A 16,378-nucleotide genomic window follows, 5' to 3' on the forward strand; every position below is an offset into this window, starting at 1 on the left:
ACTAGTATAACAGTCGTTTGTGAGAAGATCGTCTCTGAAATTTAAAAGTATTATTTAGGAACTAAATATAAGGTATCCTATGTGGGATTTCGGAATTATAAGAGTGTAAGCCAGGTCTACCCAGTAAGGCACTTGTAAAAGCAGGCCCATGTGGTGTGCTGAAAAACCGGGTGACATACTCGCACTTTAGAAAACATTTAACTGAATACATTTCACAGCTGAATGTTATAGCACACCTTTCCAATATGCTAATAGAAGCATTAGAAGGGGATGTTACAGTCGTCTACTGTAATGCCATTGCTGGTAAGCATTGAATGAGAGTGAAATTACTGCTGATACTGACACAATTCGCTATCATGTAGCTAGCTAGCAATCAACTATGCTAGTTAACTACCGGTATATCAGAGAACAGCTAACGTTAGCTAGTTATCGCATACTAGTATGAAGTGTTATTTAATTCATATTGTTAATATAATCATTGTAGCTAGCTAACGCTAATGTCTATGAAAATCGTTACGCTAACTAGCTAAATGACTAAGAGGGACATAATTTATGTTGTGCATGTGTTTGCTGTTGCTGAATCTTAGTTTTGAATGCTGCACAGATTTGTTCATATACTGTAGCCCCACATAGCTAGCTATAACACTTACCATGGCAATTGTTTGTTCATTTGTGGACATTTAGTGATACTTACAAAAAAAGAGGACAACACTCAACTTATTAAAGGATATTTGACAGTCCTAGCTCACACTTACTCATACAAAATGTATGTTTTGATAACAAGTTTGGTAGGTTGCAGAATGTTATTCTCAGAGAGAGATTGCAGGCAGATGGAGGGTATAATGGTTGCCCTCCTCTCCCTCAGCCTCAGTGCAGATCGAGGTGGAACCTGTTGGTCGGTGGTTCGAGGCCTTTCTGAAGAGGAGGAACAGGAATGTATCGGCCTCCTTCCAGGAGCTTGAGGAAGAGGAGGAGCTGTCTGAGGAATCTGAGGATGAAGAGCTGCAGCTGGAGGATTTCCCCCTGCTGAGAACACTGGACCCCAAAGACTGGAAGGTAGTCAGGTGTATTCATTTTGCCGATTGAAAATAATTTCTTAAACTGAAACGGGGATAAACATACCTGAATTTGTCCAATCAAAACACTAGTTTGCAACTGTTGGACTAATAATTACACCCTAGATCAGCTAGATGCATGCAAGAAGTGTGCAAGGCGGTATTAAATGGGTCACTCTTCGTTAATTCTTCTCTTGACCTGTTGTAGCAACCTCATGATGGGTATGGGAAAAAATTGTTGTATCGTGTAGTAGCCTACACCTATTGACGTTACATTGAGCTGGGTGAATGAAATATGAATGGCACTCATCCAATATGCTGTAATAGAAATAAGGCCATGCTCATAATTAAAATCGTCCTCCCTCATCTTAAACAGCACCGACTGCCATTGAGTTAGACGTTATATCAGTGGGACTTCCCTTCAGAACCATTAGGAACACTGTATTGAATTCTACTTTTGGGAGTACGTAGTAAAGGATGTCTTCCCCCTTTGGCTTTTCTCTTTTCAGAATCAAGATCACTATGCTGTCCTTGGACTGGCTCATATGAGGTACAAGGCGACACAGAAACAAATCAAAGCTGCCCGTGAGTATTTCCATGTGTGCTGTTGTCTTCTGAACCACATTATATTTGTTGACCATAAGGTTTCTCTGACATGACTTCCAGAGTTCGTTAGAATAGCAGCTTGTTTTACCGCAGTATATTAAGTGTAATGTTTTTCAACAGACAAGGCGATGGTGCTGAAGCATCACCCTGACAAAAGGAAAGCTGCGGGAGAGCTGATTGTAGAAGGAGACGGTGACTACTTCACCTGTATAACTAAAGGTAAGGACATTGAAAAACGTGGTCAGCAATGTCAAAGTCATGGTTTATTCAAATCTTGCAGGGATCACATGCACATCCTAAAAAAAGTATGTCCCTTTGGATAACTGTCTTATATAGGTGTTATACCTCACAGTACTCCCTCTGTATACAAATACAATGATTATAGTATGAAATATAGTATTGTTTAACAGAAGGTTGCTGGCATCAATATCTTAGGTGTCACCTACTGCCAATGTTCCCTTGAGCAACAAACTCAACCCCCTAAACTGCTCATCGGGCACTGCAGCTGCCCTCTGCTCCAGCCGAATGTGTGTTTGTGTGTGTGTATATCGGGAGGGATGGTGTTGGATAAATGCAAAAGACTGATATCTATCTGGTGGACTAATAAAGTAGATGTTATCTCTTATCATTTGAGGCTAAACATTCTGTTTCAGCTCCTATTAACAATAATATTTTGTGTTTTTATCTCATACCAGCTATAGAGATTCTGTCAGATCCTGTGAAGCGAAGAGCATTTGACAGTGTAGATCCTACCTTTGACAACGCTGTGCCTTCAAAGGGCGAAGGCAAAGAGAACTTCTTTGAGGCGTATGCTCCCGTTTTTGAGAGAAATGCCCGGTGGTCTTCTAAAAAACACGTTCCCAGACTTGGCACTATGGATTCCTCTTTTGAGGATGTGGATCATTTTTATTCTGTTTGGTAAGTAAGACCATCACTGGCCATCAGCATTGGCCATTGTGCGGAAAATGCCTTTGAGTTTAAACCTTGAACTACAAGGGAATTACTGCTCTTTCAGCCAAAGTATTCTGAATATGGAACTTATTTCAGACATGCGGTGTATTGCAACTTCTCACAATGATTTGATATTTCTTGTTCATTTATTTGAATTGTGAATTTGTTTCCCATTCATAATCTCAATCAAGGTACAACTTTGACTCGTGGAGAGAGTTTTCTTATTTGGATGAAGAGGAAAAGGACAAGGCAGAATGGTAAGTAATATCAGAACATGGTGGGTAATATCAAAACAATCCACGTGGAATGCACTGTCATATATGTATGTATTGTAGATGTTTTATTGTCACCAGGTACAGTAGAATGTGTTGCTTTACAGGGTTAGCCATAGTACAGTGCCCCCTGGAGCAAATTAGGGTTAAGTGCCTTGCTCAAGTGCACATCGACCTATTTTTTTTAAATTTTTTTTTTCAAATAGTCAGATCAGGGATTCGAACCAGGGACCTTTCGGTTACTGGCCCAGAGCTCTAACCGCTAGGCTGCCTGTGTCTTCCATTCTCAGTAGTGTCTGATTTGTATGCTTTCATCTGTTGAATTCAGTCGTGATGAGAGGAGATGGATTGAAAAGCAGAATCGTGCAGCCAGAGCCACCAGGAAGAAGGAAGAGATGAATAGACTACGGACTCTTGTTGGTAAGGCCCACTAAACATGCATACCTGTTCTTACATGAACAATAGAAAATGACTAACTCAACTGAAATACCTGGCAGATGGGTTCATGGAATGACACTGTTTGGGTGCGTTTCTGTTGAAAGACACGGCCTACAGCCTTGATCCCAGGATAAAGAAATTCAAAGATGATGAGAAGGCCAGAAAGGAGAATGAGAAGAAGGCCAAAGCAGACGCCAAGAGGAAAGAGCAGGAAGAGAAGGAGCGGGTCAGTCCGACACATTAGAACATGCATTTTGTTTTATTCTTGCCTCTCCCTTGTGTCCAGATTGTTTCTGCGTAGATTTCAATGCGTTTCTGACTGTGTTGGTATCAGGCTCGGCAGGCAGAGCTGGATGCTGCACGGCTGGCCAAAGAGAAGGAGGAAGAGGAGGCCAAACTGGTTGCCCAGCAGGCCAAGAAGGAGAAGGAGATCCAAAAGAAGGCCATCAAGAAAGAGAGGCAGAAACTGAGGACAACTTGCAAGGTGCTGCTTGAATGGGGTGGCCTCTCTCCAGGGAATTAATGAACAGTTGCTGATTAGTGGGCAAGATTGTAATGCTGTTAAAGGTACCCCAACTCATCTTAGTATTTTCCTGTCCTCTTGTTTTGTTTTCCCCTGAAGAACTGGAATTACTTTGGTGACAATGAATCTGATAGTGTGAAAATGATGGAAGATGTGGAGAAACTTTGTGACCGTTTGGAGCTTGTGAGGTAAAGGATATTAATTGAAATTCGCCTTATTGGTAATACTTTATACAAATCTGGAGTTGAACTCAATACAGTGGGAATCACTTTCTTTCTCCAGTCTGCAATCCCTGAATGAAGGATTGGCATTGGGTTCAAAGGAGGAGGGCAAGGTAGCGGTGGAGAAGCAGGTAGAGAGCACCACATGATGACTGGGTATAAATATGGTACACAGCTTCCATCTGTACCACTGACATTGTTTTGTGTGTACAGGTGCAGGAGGTGAATGCCCAGCTGCAAAAGGAGAAGGATGCGGAGGTGCAGGCCAGGCAAGCTGTCCGCACTACCGTACAAGCCAGCGGAGGAGGCGGGGGCGGAGGAAAGGGCTGGAATGAGGAAGAGCTCCCGCTGCTCATCAAAGCAGTCAACTTGTTCCCTGCTGGAACCAACGCCAGGTACCCTCCCAGGGCTGCTTTCAACAGGGCACAATGTTGAAGTAGAAATCTGTAGAACAAACGGGCCTAAAAATACATATAACGAACTTGCCTCTTACATGTAGAATAAGGAATCCACTCTATTCATGACATTTCTGTATTGACATGTTTTTATTGATACTGCTCATAGGAAACACACTTTTTCATTTGAACAATGGTACAAGTTCAATATTCATGACATTTCTATCTGCAATGTTTGCCTAATGAACTTGGCTGTGTTCTGTCCATGAAGTGGAACATTCCACTGCTGGTGTAGATGGCCTTGCAGATTTCATGCTTTTACTTTTCAAGTGATTCATCTTTCGTTGTTTCTATCCTGTAGATGGGAAGTCATTGCCAACTACATGAACTTGCACTCCACCAGTGGCATCAAAAGGACGGCCAAAGATGTTATCAACAAAGCCAAGAACTTACAAAAGCTTGGTGAGCAACTGTCATGTCACCAGATGTAGGAGCCTTTGTCAGTGTAATTCTCTGCAAAACACGTTTGAAACTTTGCCACTTTTTCAGAACCCGGGCAGAAAGATGAGATTAACAAGAAGGCCTTTGAGAAGTTTAACAAAGAGCATGCAGCCGTGCCCCAGACAGTGGACAACGCAGTGCCCTCTGAGAGATTTGACGGTGAGTGGTCATTCAGTAGGTAATTTTTGCTTGCACAAAAGCCCACTGGATTTATACCCATGACTGAAAGTACTTTGTAACTGTCTCCATACTTTCTACACTTGAGGATCTGATTAAGCAATATGGGGGGGGGGGTGTAGTAGTGACTACGGGTTCTTTCTGGATATGTTTCCTAGTGTGATCCATTCACTGTCCTCTTCAATTCTCACTGCTTCAGGTGCTGAAGCCAACACTGCATCCTGGACCACTGAGGAGCAGAAGCTTCTAGAGCAGGCCTTGAAGACCTACCCAGTCAGCACCCCAGAGAGGTGGGAGAAGATTGCTGCAGCTGTGCCCGGACGTACCAAGAAGGACTGTATGAAGAGATATAAGGTAAGCTGGACCTTGTTATTGTTAATCCTTCTGTGTGTGGTTTCAAACCCTGTTTGTATGTACAATTTAGATGACATGTCGACGCTGTAGCATTCTAAAGCCGAGATACAATGTGATCACGTTTAGTCTGCACCTTTTTAAAGGCAATGTTTGTGGAGCCCGAATTCACGGTAACCGCTGCATAGCGCACATGTCGACTCAATGGGAAGTGACCTTTTAAAAGGGCTCTACTGCTGATCAGATTGAATGCCTGCCTAAAGCTAGTTCTCTCCTCTACAGGAACTGGTGGAGATGGTCAAAGCCAAGAAGGCCGCCCAGGAACAAGTTGGCAGTAAAAGCAGAAAATGACAAGACAAACAGCCCCATGTTCTTGTTTTAACGTTATTGTGTTGGTCTTTATTTTATAATAAAATTGAAAGAAACCACAACTTAAACTCTGTAAAAGTTGATATGTTTATATATTGTACAGTTGGCTGCTCGCTGTTATTAACTTTCCTAAGTATCTAAAGAGAGCACCAATTCTCAGGTTCTCATCCAGTACATCCCACTGCGAATTCGGTTGTAGTCTGGGAGCTGCTCAATTGGTCCTGAAAAAAAGGAGGGAAATGTACTAAATGCTCTTTATACCACACCAGTTTTGTAGGTAGTCAACCATCAGTTCTGCCCTAGCAGCACAGGTAAGGTCTTGACTGAGTGCAATATTGTATGTATTGTTTTGGCAATGAATGAAGTGTGTATATTTGTAGCTGAAATTGCATAACTTTGTTTGACGACCCCTAATAGCCTTAATTTGGAGGGGGGGGGGGGAATGCAAGTAAACAGAATGAATCAGAATCTGTTCTCAATAACAATAGAAATCACAACGTACCGACTGCTGCGATGGCAGGCGATTTGTCATAGATGTATTTTGTACACACGTCCTTGATGGTCTTTGCATCTATGGCCTTCGAGGGACATTAAAATATTTCAAATAAAGACACTGCAATTTCCCAACACAGTCCACAAGTGTCTTTGCTATGTTAATCACAGCTTACGTTTGGGGTCGAAACATTCATTCACTCACATCAATTCTGGCCTCCAGTTCATGCAGAGGGATCCTACGGCTGTAACAAAGCATCTGTCTGCCGATGTCCTCACAGATGGGGGTGGATCCTAGAAAAAAGGTCCATTTGATTTTACGATCATTGGCAGGGTTGGCTAAATACCTCCCATATAAATTGAAATGTCAATGTGTCTGCAGATAAGTGGGTACCCCTGAAAGTCCATTGGTAATTCAAACCCTAATCACGTGGCCTTACCGTCAAGATGCAAAAGCATGTTTGTCTTGAGGAGGTTCTTGGCTCTTGCAACTTCGTTCTCAGTAACGCTAGTGCAGAGTGACATCCTGAGGTGAACAAAAGTAAACGTCAGTCATATTTATTGGACAGAAGTCATAGTATGAACTGAGCGGCAACCCCCTTTCACACTACCGTGCTGACCCAAACTATGCTGGGTCAGATTTTATTTTCAGCCCTGTTCCAGCATAACCAGGTCAGCTTGGTTTGACTGCCCACTCAGGTGACAGCTGTGCTCACCATTCCAGCTGGGCGAAGTGCATCATCTCGTTGATGGTGCCAGGCTCACACACCATGTAGAGTCCCCACAGGCCTGTGTCGGTGTAACAGGTGTTGAAAGACTGGAAGCTGTGGCACAAGTTGCCCTGGCATGCCATCTGTGCCAGCTTGCTGGAGAGATTCTGGCAAAGGTCAACACACAGATTGTAAGAGGAGGAATCGACCTGGAAGGAGTCCCGGTGCCTGGGAACATGAATGAGAACTTACCACACCCCCACCAAAGGAGCGGTCCCAGTTGCCGATGAGTGTGTTTGCCACCATAAGGGGAATGGTATCGGGGTGCGACCAGCCCACTGCTTCCACAGCAATGGCAATGTGTGCCAGGGGCATCTTGTCATCACGAACTCGGATCTATCCAACAATGAAATCAAATTGTCCAAGATACAAGGGGAAATTCCACAGTAAGTGACTCATTTCACAAACAAAAACCAACTACTGAAAAGTTAAACAAACCATACAACTTTATGCACAAGGACTACTTTGAACATTTAACAAAAGCACTGTTCAAGTTAGAGAATGACGGTTTGCCATTTCTGTCATTTTGTTACCAAACTTTGCATCTGCACATTTATTTGTGCATAGTTGTTTGAAATACATTCTAAAGTGAAATCTGAGTGTAACTCTTACCATGGAATTGCCCATGGGGAGCAAGTTTGCCTGTTGGAGATAAACATTAAGGGCCTTCAATCTCACCTCACTTCCAGTAAAGTCACATTGTGGGAAAGTTGGAGCCTCTCCCTTGTATCTGGCAGGAAGATTCCCAAAGTGGTACTTGGCCAAATCTATCAATTCATTGTGTGAAACCCCTGTTCAAAAGACAACATTAGAATCATTGGAAGATATTTTGTGCTATTTGTCAATGACAGTGTACATTGTGCGATTTTGACCAATTGTGTAGGCATTGCCTACTAATTGGTTGATGTCATTGGAAACATCTTTATTACTACAAAACATAAGCATGCCATTTTCACAAATGTTGGGATGGTGCTCTTTTAAGAGGAGAAAACCTACCCCCAGCAGCAGCCAACACTATTCTCGGTCCTTTGTAGTGAGTCGTGATGTATTCAACAAGGTCTCCTCTGTTTATTGTTCTATAAACACAGACAGCAGAAATGTCACTGCATATCCCCTGTGGTTTCTATGAAGCAAACTGGTCTGAGATGACAGTTAAGTAGTTGACAGGAATAACCAAGTCTAGGGGTGTATTAGTCAGTAGTGAGCAATTCACAACATCGCAGATATAAAGGTATACAGTTAACCGGATGCCCTGTTCTGCACAGTACATTTCTTTGTTAACATTCTGTAACATTGTTCTCTTGTGAGTTGGTTTATGTTCATTAGGCACAAAACGGAAGAAAACAGACTGTATCCGAGTGGGACTAGGCTTCCTGGTCCAATAAGGAATGCAGATTTTTTTTGTTTTCAGTTGCAAAACATTTCCCATTCTGTGCCGTAATGAACCCAGGCCTCAGCTGAGGCAGTCGAGAGTCCTACTTGATGTTCTCCGTAGGGCCCAGGATGGTTCTGCCCAGCGCTGTGGCTTGATAAGCTGTGGCGTGGAGGTAATCAAACACCACTTCCTGTAGGTTGGTCTCTACTTCCTGCATCTCTCGGAGGATGACCCCTCGCTCTCGCTCGATCTCTGCTCCCCCCAATGTGCTGTTCTGGATGATGTCTGCCAGGATCTCTACCGCTGGAGAACAAGGGAGGGGGAGCATTATAAATGGTCTCCGCCACACCGAAGATTCTTAATTTCTTATAGCAAAATGTCCACTATCCATCTGTGGCCACACACAGTTCAGTGACAAGACAGTGGAGCAAATCTCTACAGTCAGTGGTCATACCTCTGGGAAGGTCCTTTGTGAATGCTTTGGCGTAATACACAGTCTGCTCCCTCGAGGTGTAAGCATTCAGATGGGCCCCCATATTTTCAATCTCCAGCTCCAGGTCAAGCTGGGAGCGCTTCCTTGTACCCTGCCAGACGCACATCACAGATGAACAGACATGTCAAACGGCAACAAATATGGTCATGGACATTGGTTGCGATTTTTAGTGGTTGTAGCACTTGTCATCTAACCTTGAAAGCCATGTGTTCCAAGAAATGAGCAGTGCCATTGTTCCTCTCATTCTCATAACGACTCCCTGCATCTATCCAGAGACCAACCTGCAAGGCACCAATTGATGACATCCGACTTCAGCACACATATAGTAGACAGATTGTACTTAACAGTGGGAGGATCTCTGTTACTCACTGTGCAAGTCGAAAGACCGGAATCCTCAGATGCAACACGTAGTCCATTTTCTAAGGTGGTAACCTTGGTTTCAGGGACATTTAACATCACTTGGTTGGCGGCCTGCGTAGCCAATAGTCTGTGTGAACCAACAATGGACTGCAATGAGAAGGGTGGAAGTGAGTACTATTAGCGACTTGCATTTGCAAGTTTTACTTGGCAGGGCATTACAGTTTATTCTAGTGTAGACTATAAAAAAAATATCTAGATAATGCTACTGGTTTGAAGTAAGTTGTATGATCATTTCACACGCAGAGTCAATTATCACTAGAAGGAATTGTTCTACTTCATCAAAGCTTCAGGACATTCAGAACACAGGCAATGCTGCCTGGATATCCCTCTGCATTAGCTACTATAGTTAGCTAAGTATCTGTTATTGATAATTCTACCAAGGCTTACAGGCTAAAATGGTCACCCTTCTGGATATCGAGACTTACCCTGGTTAAGACATTAGTCTTCAATAAATTCCGTTTTGCAAGATATCTCCCAGCGGAGGTAAGGCGATGTAAGGACGTCGCCATGTTGATTATTTGTGACATGGCTATTGCGCAAGTGCGATTATTCAGTGAGCTGCCGTAATGAGCATGTAACACGCCCACCAGCATTTGCCATGTCATTATGATTTGTAAAATGTCATATTCATAAATATACATTTATAAATGGCCACCCAGACTATTTGCATTACCACCCCCCCCCCCCCCCCCCCCCCCCACACACACACACACACTTCTACACTGCTGCTACTCTCTGTTATTATCTATACATAGTCACTTTAATAACTCTACCTACATATACATATAACCTCAATTACCTCAACACCGGTGCCCCCGCATATTGACTCTGTACCGGTTCCGCCCGTATATAGCCCCGCTATTGTTATTTACTGCTGCTCTTTAATGATTTGTTATCTATTACTTTCATTAGGTATTTTCTTAAAACTGCATTGTTGGTTAAGGGCTTGTAAGTAAACATTTCACTGTACACCTGTTGTATTCGGCACATTTGACAAATACAATTTGATTTGATTGGTCAGTTTGGTATTTGGTATTTTATTAGGATCCCCATTAGCTGTTGCAAAAGCAGCAGCTACTCTTCCTGGGGTCCACACAAAACATGAAACATAATACAGAATGACATAATACAGAACATGAATAGACAAGAACAGCTCAAGGACAAAACTGCATATAGTTTTTAAAAATGCACATGTAGCCTACATATCAATGCATACACACAAACTATCTAGGTCAATTAGGGGAGAGGCATTGTTCCGCGAGGTGTTGCTTTCTCTGTTTTAGTTAAATAATTACCATGTTTATCTCTCAGTGCCACAAGAATGATGCAAGTGAAGTTTAGTCTAGTGCTGTAGGTTGGTTATCTTTGAATGCAGGTAATCATTCTTAAAGTCATTGCTTAATGTATTGAGTTTATATATAGTGTACCTATTCCGGGGTTAAGATTTGTCAAATATTTCAGCGTTAGTCTATTGGGATATTGCAGTGATCTTATTTTGTTAAACTCATACCAAATATGGTTTGAATATGATTTGTGGTATTGGAATTGTTGTTTTAACTGTTTTGCTATTGACTCCTTGTGCATCCCTTTGAGCGTGTTCATCAAGTAGTTCATCAAGTAGTTCATCAAGTAGTTACTTGTGTTGTGGTGTGAATTTGGGAAGGTTTAGGAATTGTATTGATTGTAATGTGCAAACTGAAATACAACTACAGTTAAGTCCTTACACCATTAGTTAAGGCAATTCATTAGAATATATATACAAAATCTGAAGTCAATCTGATTTATGGTTCATGAGAAGATTTTATAAAGTATTTTAAGCATTAGCATATATGGTACAATATGTACAGTTGAAGTCGGAAGTTTACATACACTTAGGTTGGAGTCATTAAAACTCGTTTTTCAACCACTCCACAAATTGGTTAGGACATCTACTTTGTGCATGACACAAGTAATTTTTCCAACAATTGTTTACAGACAGATTATTTCACTTGTAATTCACTGTATCACAATTCCAGTGTGTCAGAAGTTTACATACACTAAGTTGCATGTGCTTTTAAACAGCTTGGAAAAATCCAGAAAATTATGTCATGGCTTTAGAAGCTTCTGATAGGCTAATTGACATCATTTGAGTCAATTGGAAGTGTACCTGTGGATGTATTTCAAGGCCTACCTTCAGACTCAGTGCCACTTTGCTTGACATCATGGGAAAATCAAAAGAAATCAGCCAAGACCTCAGATAAAAAACAGTTTCATCTTTGGGAGCAATTTCCAAACGCCTGAAGGTACCACGTTCATCTGTACAAACAATAGTAAGCAAGTATAAACACCATGGGGACCACACAGTCGTCATCCCGCTCAGGAAGGAGACACGTTCTGTCTCCATGAGATGAACGTACTTTGGTGCGAAAAGTGCAAAAGAATCTCGGAATAATAGCAAAGGACCTTGTGAAGATGCTAGAGGAAACAGGTACAAAAGTATCTATATCCACAGTAAAAATGAGTCCTATATCGACATAACCTGAAAGGCCGCTCAGCAAGGAAGAAGCCACTGCTCCAAAACTGCCATAAAAAAAGCCAGACTATGGTTTGCAACTGCACATGGGGACAAAGATCGTACTTTTTGGCGAAATGTCCTCTGGTCTGTTGAAACAAAAATAGAACTCTTTGGCCATAATGACCATCGTTATGTTTGGAGGAAAAAGGAGGAGGCTTGCAAGACGAAGAACACCATCCCAACTGTGAAGCATGGGGGTGGCAGCATCATGTTGTGGGGGTGCTTTGCTGCGGGAGGGACTGGTTCGCTTCATAAAATAGATGGCTTCATGCGAAAGGAAAAAGATGTGGATATATTTAAGCAACATCTCAAGACATTAGTCAGGAAGTTAAAGCTTGGTTACAAATTGGTCTTCCAAATGGACAATGATCCCAAGCATACTTCCAAAGTTGTGGCAAAATGGCTTAAGGACAACAAAGTCAAGGTATTGGAGTGGCCATCACAAGCCCTGACCTCAATCCTATAGAACATTTGTTGGCAGAACTGAAAAAGCGTGTGCGAGCAAGGAGGCCTACAAACATGACTCCGTTACACCAGCTCTGTCAGGAGGAATGGGCCGAACTTATTGTGGGAAGCTTGTGGAAGGCTACCTGAAATGTTTGAGTTAAACAATTTAAAGGTAATGCTACCAAATACTAATTGAGTGAATGTAAACTTCTGACCCACTGGGAATGTGATGAAAGAAATAATAATGTCACTCTCTACTATTTTTCTGACATTTCACATTCTTAAAATAAAGTGGTGATCCTAACTGACCTATGTTTTACTATAATTAAATGTCTGGAATTCTGGAAAAACTGAGTTTAAATGTATTTGGCTAAGGTGTATGTAAACTTCAGACTTCAGCTGTACATCTTGTTAATGTCTTTGATGACCCTTAAAGATTTCATGTTGATAGGTCATTGTGTAGTGGATTTAAATGGACACTTAAAATCTGATTTCCTGATTTATCAATAACTCAGCCATCTCTTAACCAATCCCTTATCTAAAATTAAGTTGAGATATACCATGGGCCTACATGCCAAATTTGGTGTTAATTGTACTTATGGGTCATGAGAATATGTTTTTTTCCCCCAAAGATTTTCCCAACATGGAGGAAAATCTATCCTGACGGACCTTATGGGCCCTTGAGGCGAATTTGTTCAGCGTGAGGAAAGATACCAACATTCCACGTTTCTAAGTATCTAAGTCAAATGGGGCGATGGATATGAGGTTTTAAGTGAGACTGCTTATAACGGTGGCATTCTTTTTGACCAACGTAGTCATGGCCTTTAGTTTTTGTGTGCCAAATTTGAAAAAGAGTTACCAATCTATGCTTACGTTTTTTGGCCATGTCAACAATAACACAGTTCAGAGAATAACAATAGGCTTCACAGGTAAAACATTTCTAATTTAACAGGTGCTCTTCTCCAGGGATCTAGTGCAGGGCGGCAGGTAGCCTAGGGGTTAGCGCATTGGGCCAGTAACCAAAAGGTTGGTGGATTAAATCCCTGAGCTGACAAGGTGCAGTTAACCCACTGTTTCTAGGCTGTCATTGTCAATAAGAATTTGTACTCATTGCCTAGTTAAATAAAGGTTACATTTTTTTTATATATATATATATATCCAGACCAGCTAGGGCTAAGTACCTTGCTCAAGGGCACATTGACATACTTTTCACCTAGTTGGCTCAGGGATTTGAACCAGCAACCTTTTGGTTACTGGCCCAATACCCTTAAGTGCTAGCCTTCCTGCTGTCAAGAAACCCTAAAAAAAAGTTTATTAGCCCACATTTTTAAGCTAATACAACAGCTGGAAAACCCATACACCCGCATAAAAGCGCACATATTCTAAAATTCTAAATATCTATGTCTAGAATTTAGAGCAGGCTCGTGCCTAGTGCCTTTCTGTGGAGCATCCTGAACTTACTACTGATATCCAGTAGATGGCAGCCTGATCAAACTCCAGTACCTTTGCAGAATTGTAATAGCACTATGGAGATTTTTGTGCCTCAAATATTGCATGAGGTCGTCTTGAGCATGTATATTAATGCCTTACATATCTTGACTCTGCCAATTTATAGTTAATACATTTTGATGGTGGTATTTTCATCAACTGATGTCCCTGTTTTGAAATGTAGCCTATTATTGTTATCCAATAAAAAAAAATTGGAGAAAAAGTAGACTAACCTGGGTTATTGCGGATCTGATTGAATCCTAGTCTTCTTATTATGTCCCCCTTGTAGTTCAAGGTAGGCTAAAGTGTGGCCCGCTTTTTCTTGGGTAGGACTAGTCTAATTGAATACTGTTTACAGCTGTTGCTGTTCATTGCTGTAAATCAGAAAATGGGACACATTTGAAACACAACTTTGTCCTTTATTTCCATAGTATTACAATTGTCGCATTATTCGACATATCTCCTGTTGGTCAGAAGGGGTTAAATTCAGGAGAACACCGATCCTTGTTACAGTTTTGAGAATTTATCCACTACATACAGATAAATCAAGCAGTGAAACCACCATTTCATGTACCGTTTGCCTCTCAAATGAGGGTTTTACTAAAGCAAAACTGAAAGGATGATTCTTTGTAAAGTAACATTCCCTGCTAAAAGATTGTATCTAATTAAGGTATTTTAAGTCTTGTGTTGAGTTCAGCTGCTTCAGGCTAGAATAAAAGGCATTTTTCAACACTGTATCGCCTTGGAAATGATCATTATCTCGGTACATGGCTCACCCATGAAAGTGTCTGCTTTCAGTCAGACGGCAGCGTTTGATATTCCCACCAGTAATGGCTGTGTCCATATTTGCTGTGGGATGTTTCTCTTATAATGAGCCGCCTCTGCTTCCATAACTGCAGCAAATAGACAAATTTAGGTGAAATACATTTGATCTGTATTTCTGCACCCATGAACACTTCCATACATTTGCTATAATGATACTGTATCTTAATTTAATGACTTGAATTCATATGTGAGTGTAGTAGAATAGCAATCCTGAGTTATTTTTATAGGCTATTTCCAATCAACATTGGTATATGGACGATACTGAGGAAGTTTTGAGGTGAGAGAAATTCTGTCTTGTCTTAGTCTCAGGATGACTCTGGTCTCAGGACCTCTGTGTCTGTCACCTGGCAACAATCTTGTTGCTTGGATACAACATGCTGTGATTTATTTTCATGAGATCAAATAGGCTGGAGTTGAAAGACTTGTAGGCTAGAACAGGAGGCGGTGTTGTATTGCATACGATGTGAATGTATTGAGGTGATCATACAGTCCTTTGTTCTTTGTGATGCATGGTCCATTCTGTGATTAGAACCTCCAGCATCACTTGGGTTAGAAGTAGAGGGAGGGGAGTGGTGGGGTTTGAGGTAGGTGAGGTTTGAGGTAAGGTTAGGTTAGGGTTAACTTCTTTGGCATACTGGTTATTGTTCAGAATTTCGGATGACTGATGTTCCCAAAGTAAACTGCCTGTTACTCAGGCCCAGAAGCTATGATATGCATATAATTGGTAGTATTGGATGGAAAACACTCTGAAGTTTCTAAAACTGGTAAAATAATGTCTGTGAGTATATCAGACCTGATATAGCAGGCGAAAATCCAAGGAAATCCATCCATTTTTTTTTTTTTTAGGTCACAGGCCATTTCAATGCTAGCTCATGGGATATACAAATAGATAGGACCCAGATTGCAGTTCCCATGGCTTACACTAGATGCCAACAGTCTTTAGAAAGGGTTACAGGCTTGGTTTTTGAAAAATTAGCAAGTAGTTGTAGTTTTTCCAAGGTGTCTCTCATTAGAAAAGTAGTCTTGTTGGTGCACGCTATTCGTTATTTATCTTCCCTATTGAACATACTATTCTCCATCTTAAATATTATTGTTTATTTAGATATTAGAGTACCTGAGGATTAATTAGAAACATCGTTTGACTTGTTTGGACAAACTTTACCGGTAATTTTTTGGATTTGTTTGTATGCATGTTGAACGAGTGGATTACTGAGATCATTGGCGCCAACTAAACTGACTTTTTTGGATATAAATAAGGACTTTATCGATCAAAACTACCATTCATTGTGTAGCTGGGACCCTTGGGATTGCAAACAGAGGAAGTTCTTCAAAGGTAAGTGATTTATTTAATCGCTATTTGTGATTTTGTGACGCCTGTGCTGGTTGAAAAAGTATTTTGATGTGGGGCCCTGTCCTCAGATAATTGCATGGTATGCAACACGGTTGACAACCGGTTGGATTAACAAGAAGTTAAGCTTTTAAATGGTGTATGACACTTGTATTTTCATGAATGTTTAATATTACGATGTTTGTATTTTGAATTTTGTGCTATGCAATTTCGCCGGATGTTGTCCCGCTAGCGGTGAATGCGCCCAAACAGGTTTTAAGGTTGTGGTTGTGGTTGAGGCTAGGGTTAGGGTTGAGCCGGAGTGTGG

The 16,378-nt window shown here is 41.4% G+C and overlaps 2 protein-coding genes across 2 annotated transcripts; one reads left to right on the forward strand and one right to left on the reverse strand.

Annotated features, from left to right (window-relative positions):
* Positions 1–103: 103 nt before the first annotated feature.
* On the forward strand, positions 104–6,486 carry LOC110490618 (DnaJ (Hsp40) homolog, subfamily C, member 2). The gene is made up of 16 exons (XM_036945109.1): positions 104–303; positions 866–1,056; positions 1,565–1,640; positions 1,782–1,880; positions 2,357–2,579; positions 2,804–2,869; positions 3,213–3,304; positions 3,427–3,548; positions 3,657–3,806; positions 3,945–4,033; positions 4,128–4,197; positions 4,280–4,461; positions 4,823–4,923; positions 5,011–5,121; positions 5,339–5,493; positions 5,773–6,486. The coding sequence occupies exons 1-16, from the start codon at positions 246–248 to the stop codon at positions 5,839–5,841; spliced, it is 1,854 nt and encodes a 617-aa protein (XP_036801004.1). The 5' UTR covers positions 104–245; the 3' UTR covers positions 5,842–6,486.
* On the reverse strand, positions 5,893–9,990 carry LOC110490620 (mitochondrial-processing peptidase subunit beta). The gene is made up of 13 exons (XM_036945110.1): positions 9,835–9,990; positions 9,359–9,496; positions 9,184–9,270; positions 8,951–9,080; positions 8,601–8,799; positions 8,118–8,197; positions 7,800–7,912; positions 7,314–7,457; positions 7,068–7,228; positions 6,792–6,877; positions 6,557–6,645; positions 6,362–6,437; positions 5,893–6,080 (listed from the first exon to the last, which is right to left on the reverse strand). The coding sequence occupies exons 1-13, from the start codon at positions 9,934–9,936 to the stop codon at positions 6,016–6,018; spliced, it is 1,470 nt and encodes a 489-aa protein (XP_036801005.1). The 5' UTR covers positions 9,937–9,990; the 3' UTR covers positions 5,893–6,015.
* Between the last annotated feature and the right edge of the window lie 6,388 nt (positions 9,991–16,378).

Source organism: Oncorhynchus mykiss, chromosome 15 (assembly GCF_013265735.2).
Source record: "Oncorhynchus mykiss isolate Arlee chromosome 15, USDA_OmykA_1.1, whole genome shotgun sequence".
Taxonomy (NCBI): domain Eukaryota; kingdom Metazoa; phylum Chordata; class Actinopteri; order Salmoniformes; family Salmonidae; genus Oncorhynchus; species Oncorhynchus mykiss.

Excerpts from the sequence above, each read along its gene's own strand:
- LOC110490620 (XM_036945110.1), bottom strand. The coding sequence starts at position 9,936 with ATGTCACAAATAATCAACATGGCGACGTCCTTACATCGCCTTACCTCC. Across the intron at positions 8,800-8,950 it reads CACAAAGGACCTTCCCAGAG|CGGTAGAGATCCTGGCAGAC; the intron begins GTATGACCACTG and ends CTTGTTCTCCAG. Across the intron at positions 8,198-8,600 it reads GGCCCTACGGAGAACATCAA|AACAATAAACAGAGGAGACC; the intron begins GTAGGACTCTCG and ends CTGTGTTTATAG.
- LOC110490618 (XM_036945109.1), top strand. The coding sequence starts at position 246 with ATGCTAATAGAAGCATTAGAAGGGGATGTTACAGTCGTCTACTGTAAT. Across the intron at positions 1,057-1,564 it reads TGGACCCCAAAGACTGGAAG|AATCAAGATCACTATGCTGT; the intron begins GTAGTCAGGTGT and ends TTCTCTTTTCAG. Across the intron at positions 4,198-4,279 it reads AGGTAGCGGTGGAGAAGCAG|GTGCAGGAGGTGAATGCCCA; the intron begins GTAGAGAGCACC and ends TTGTGTGTACAG.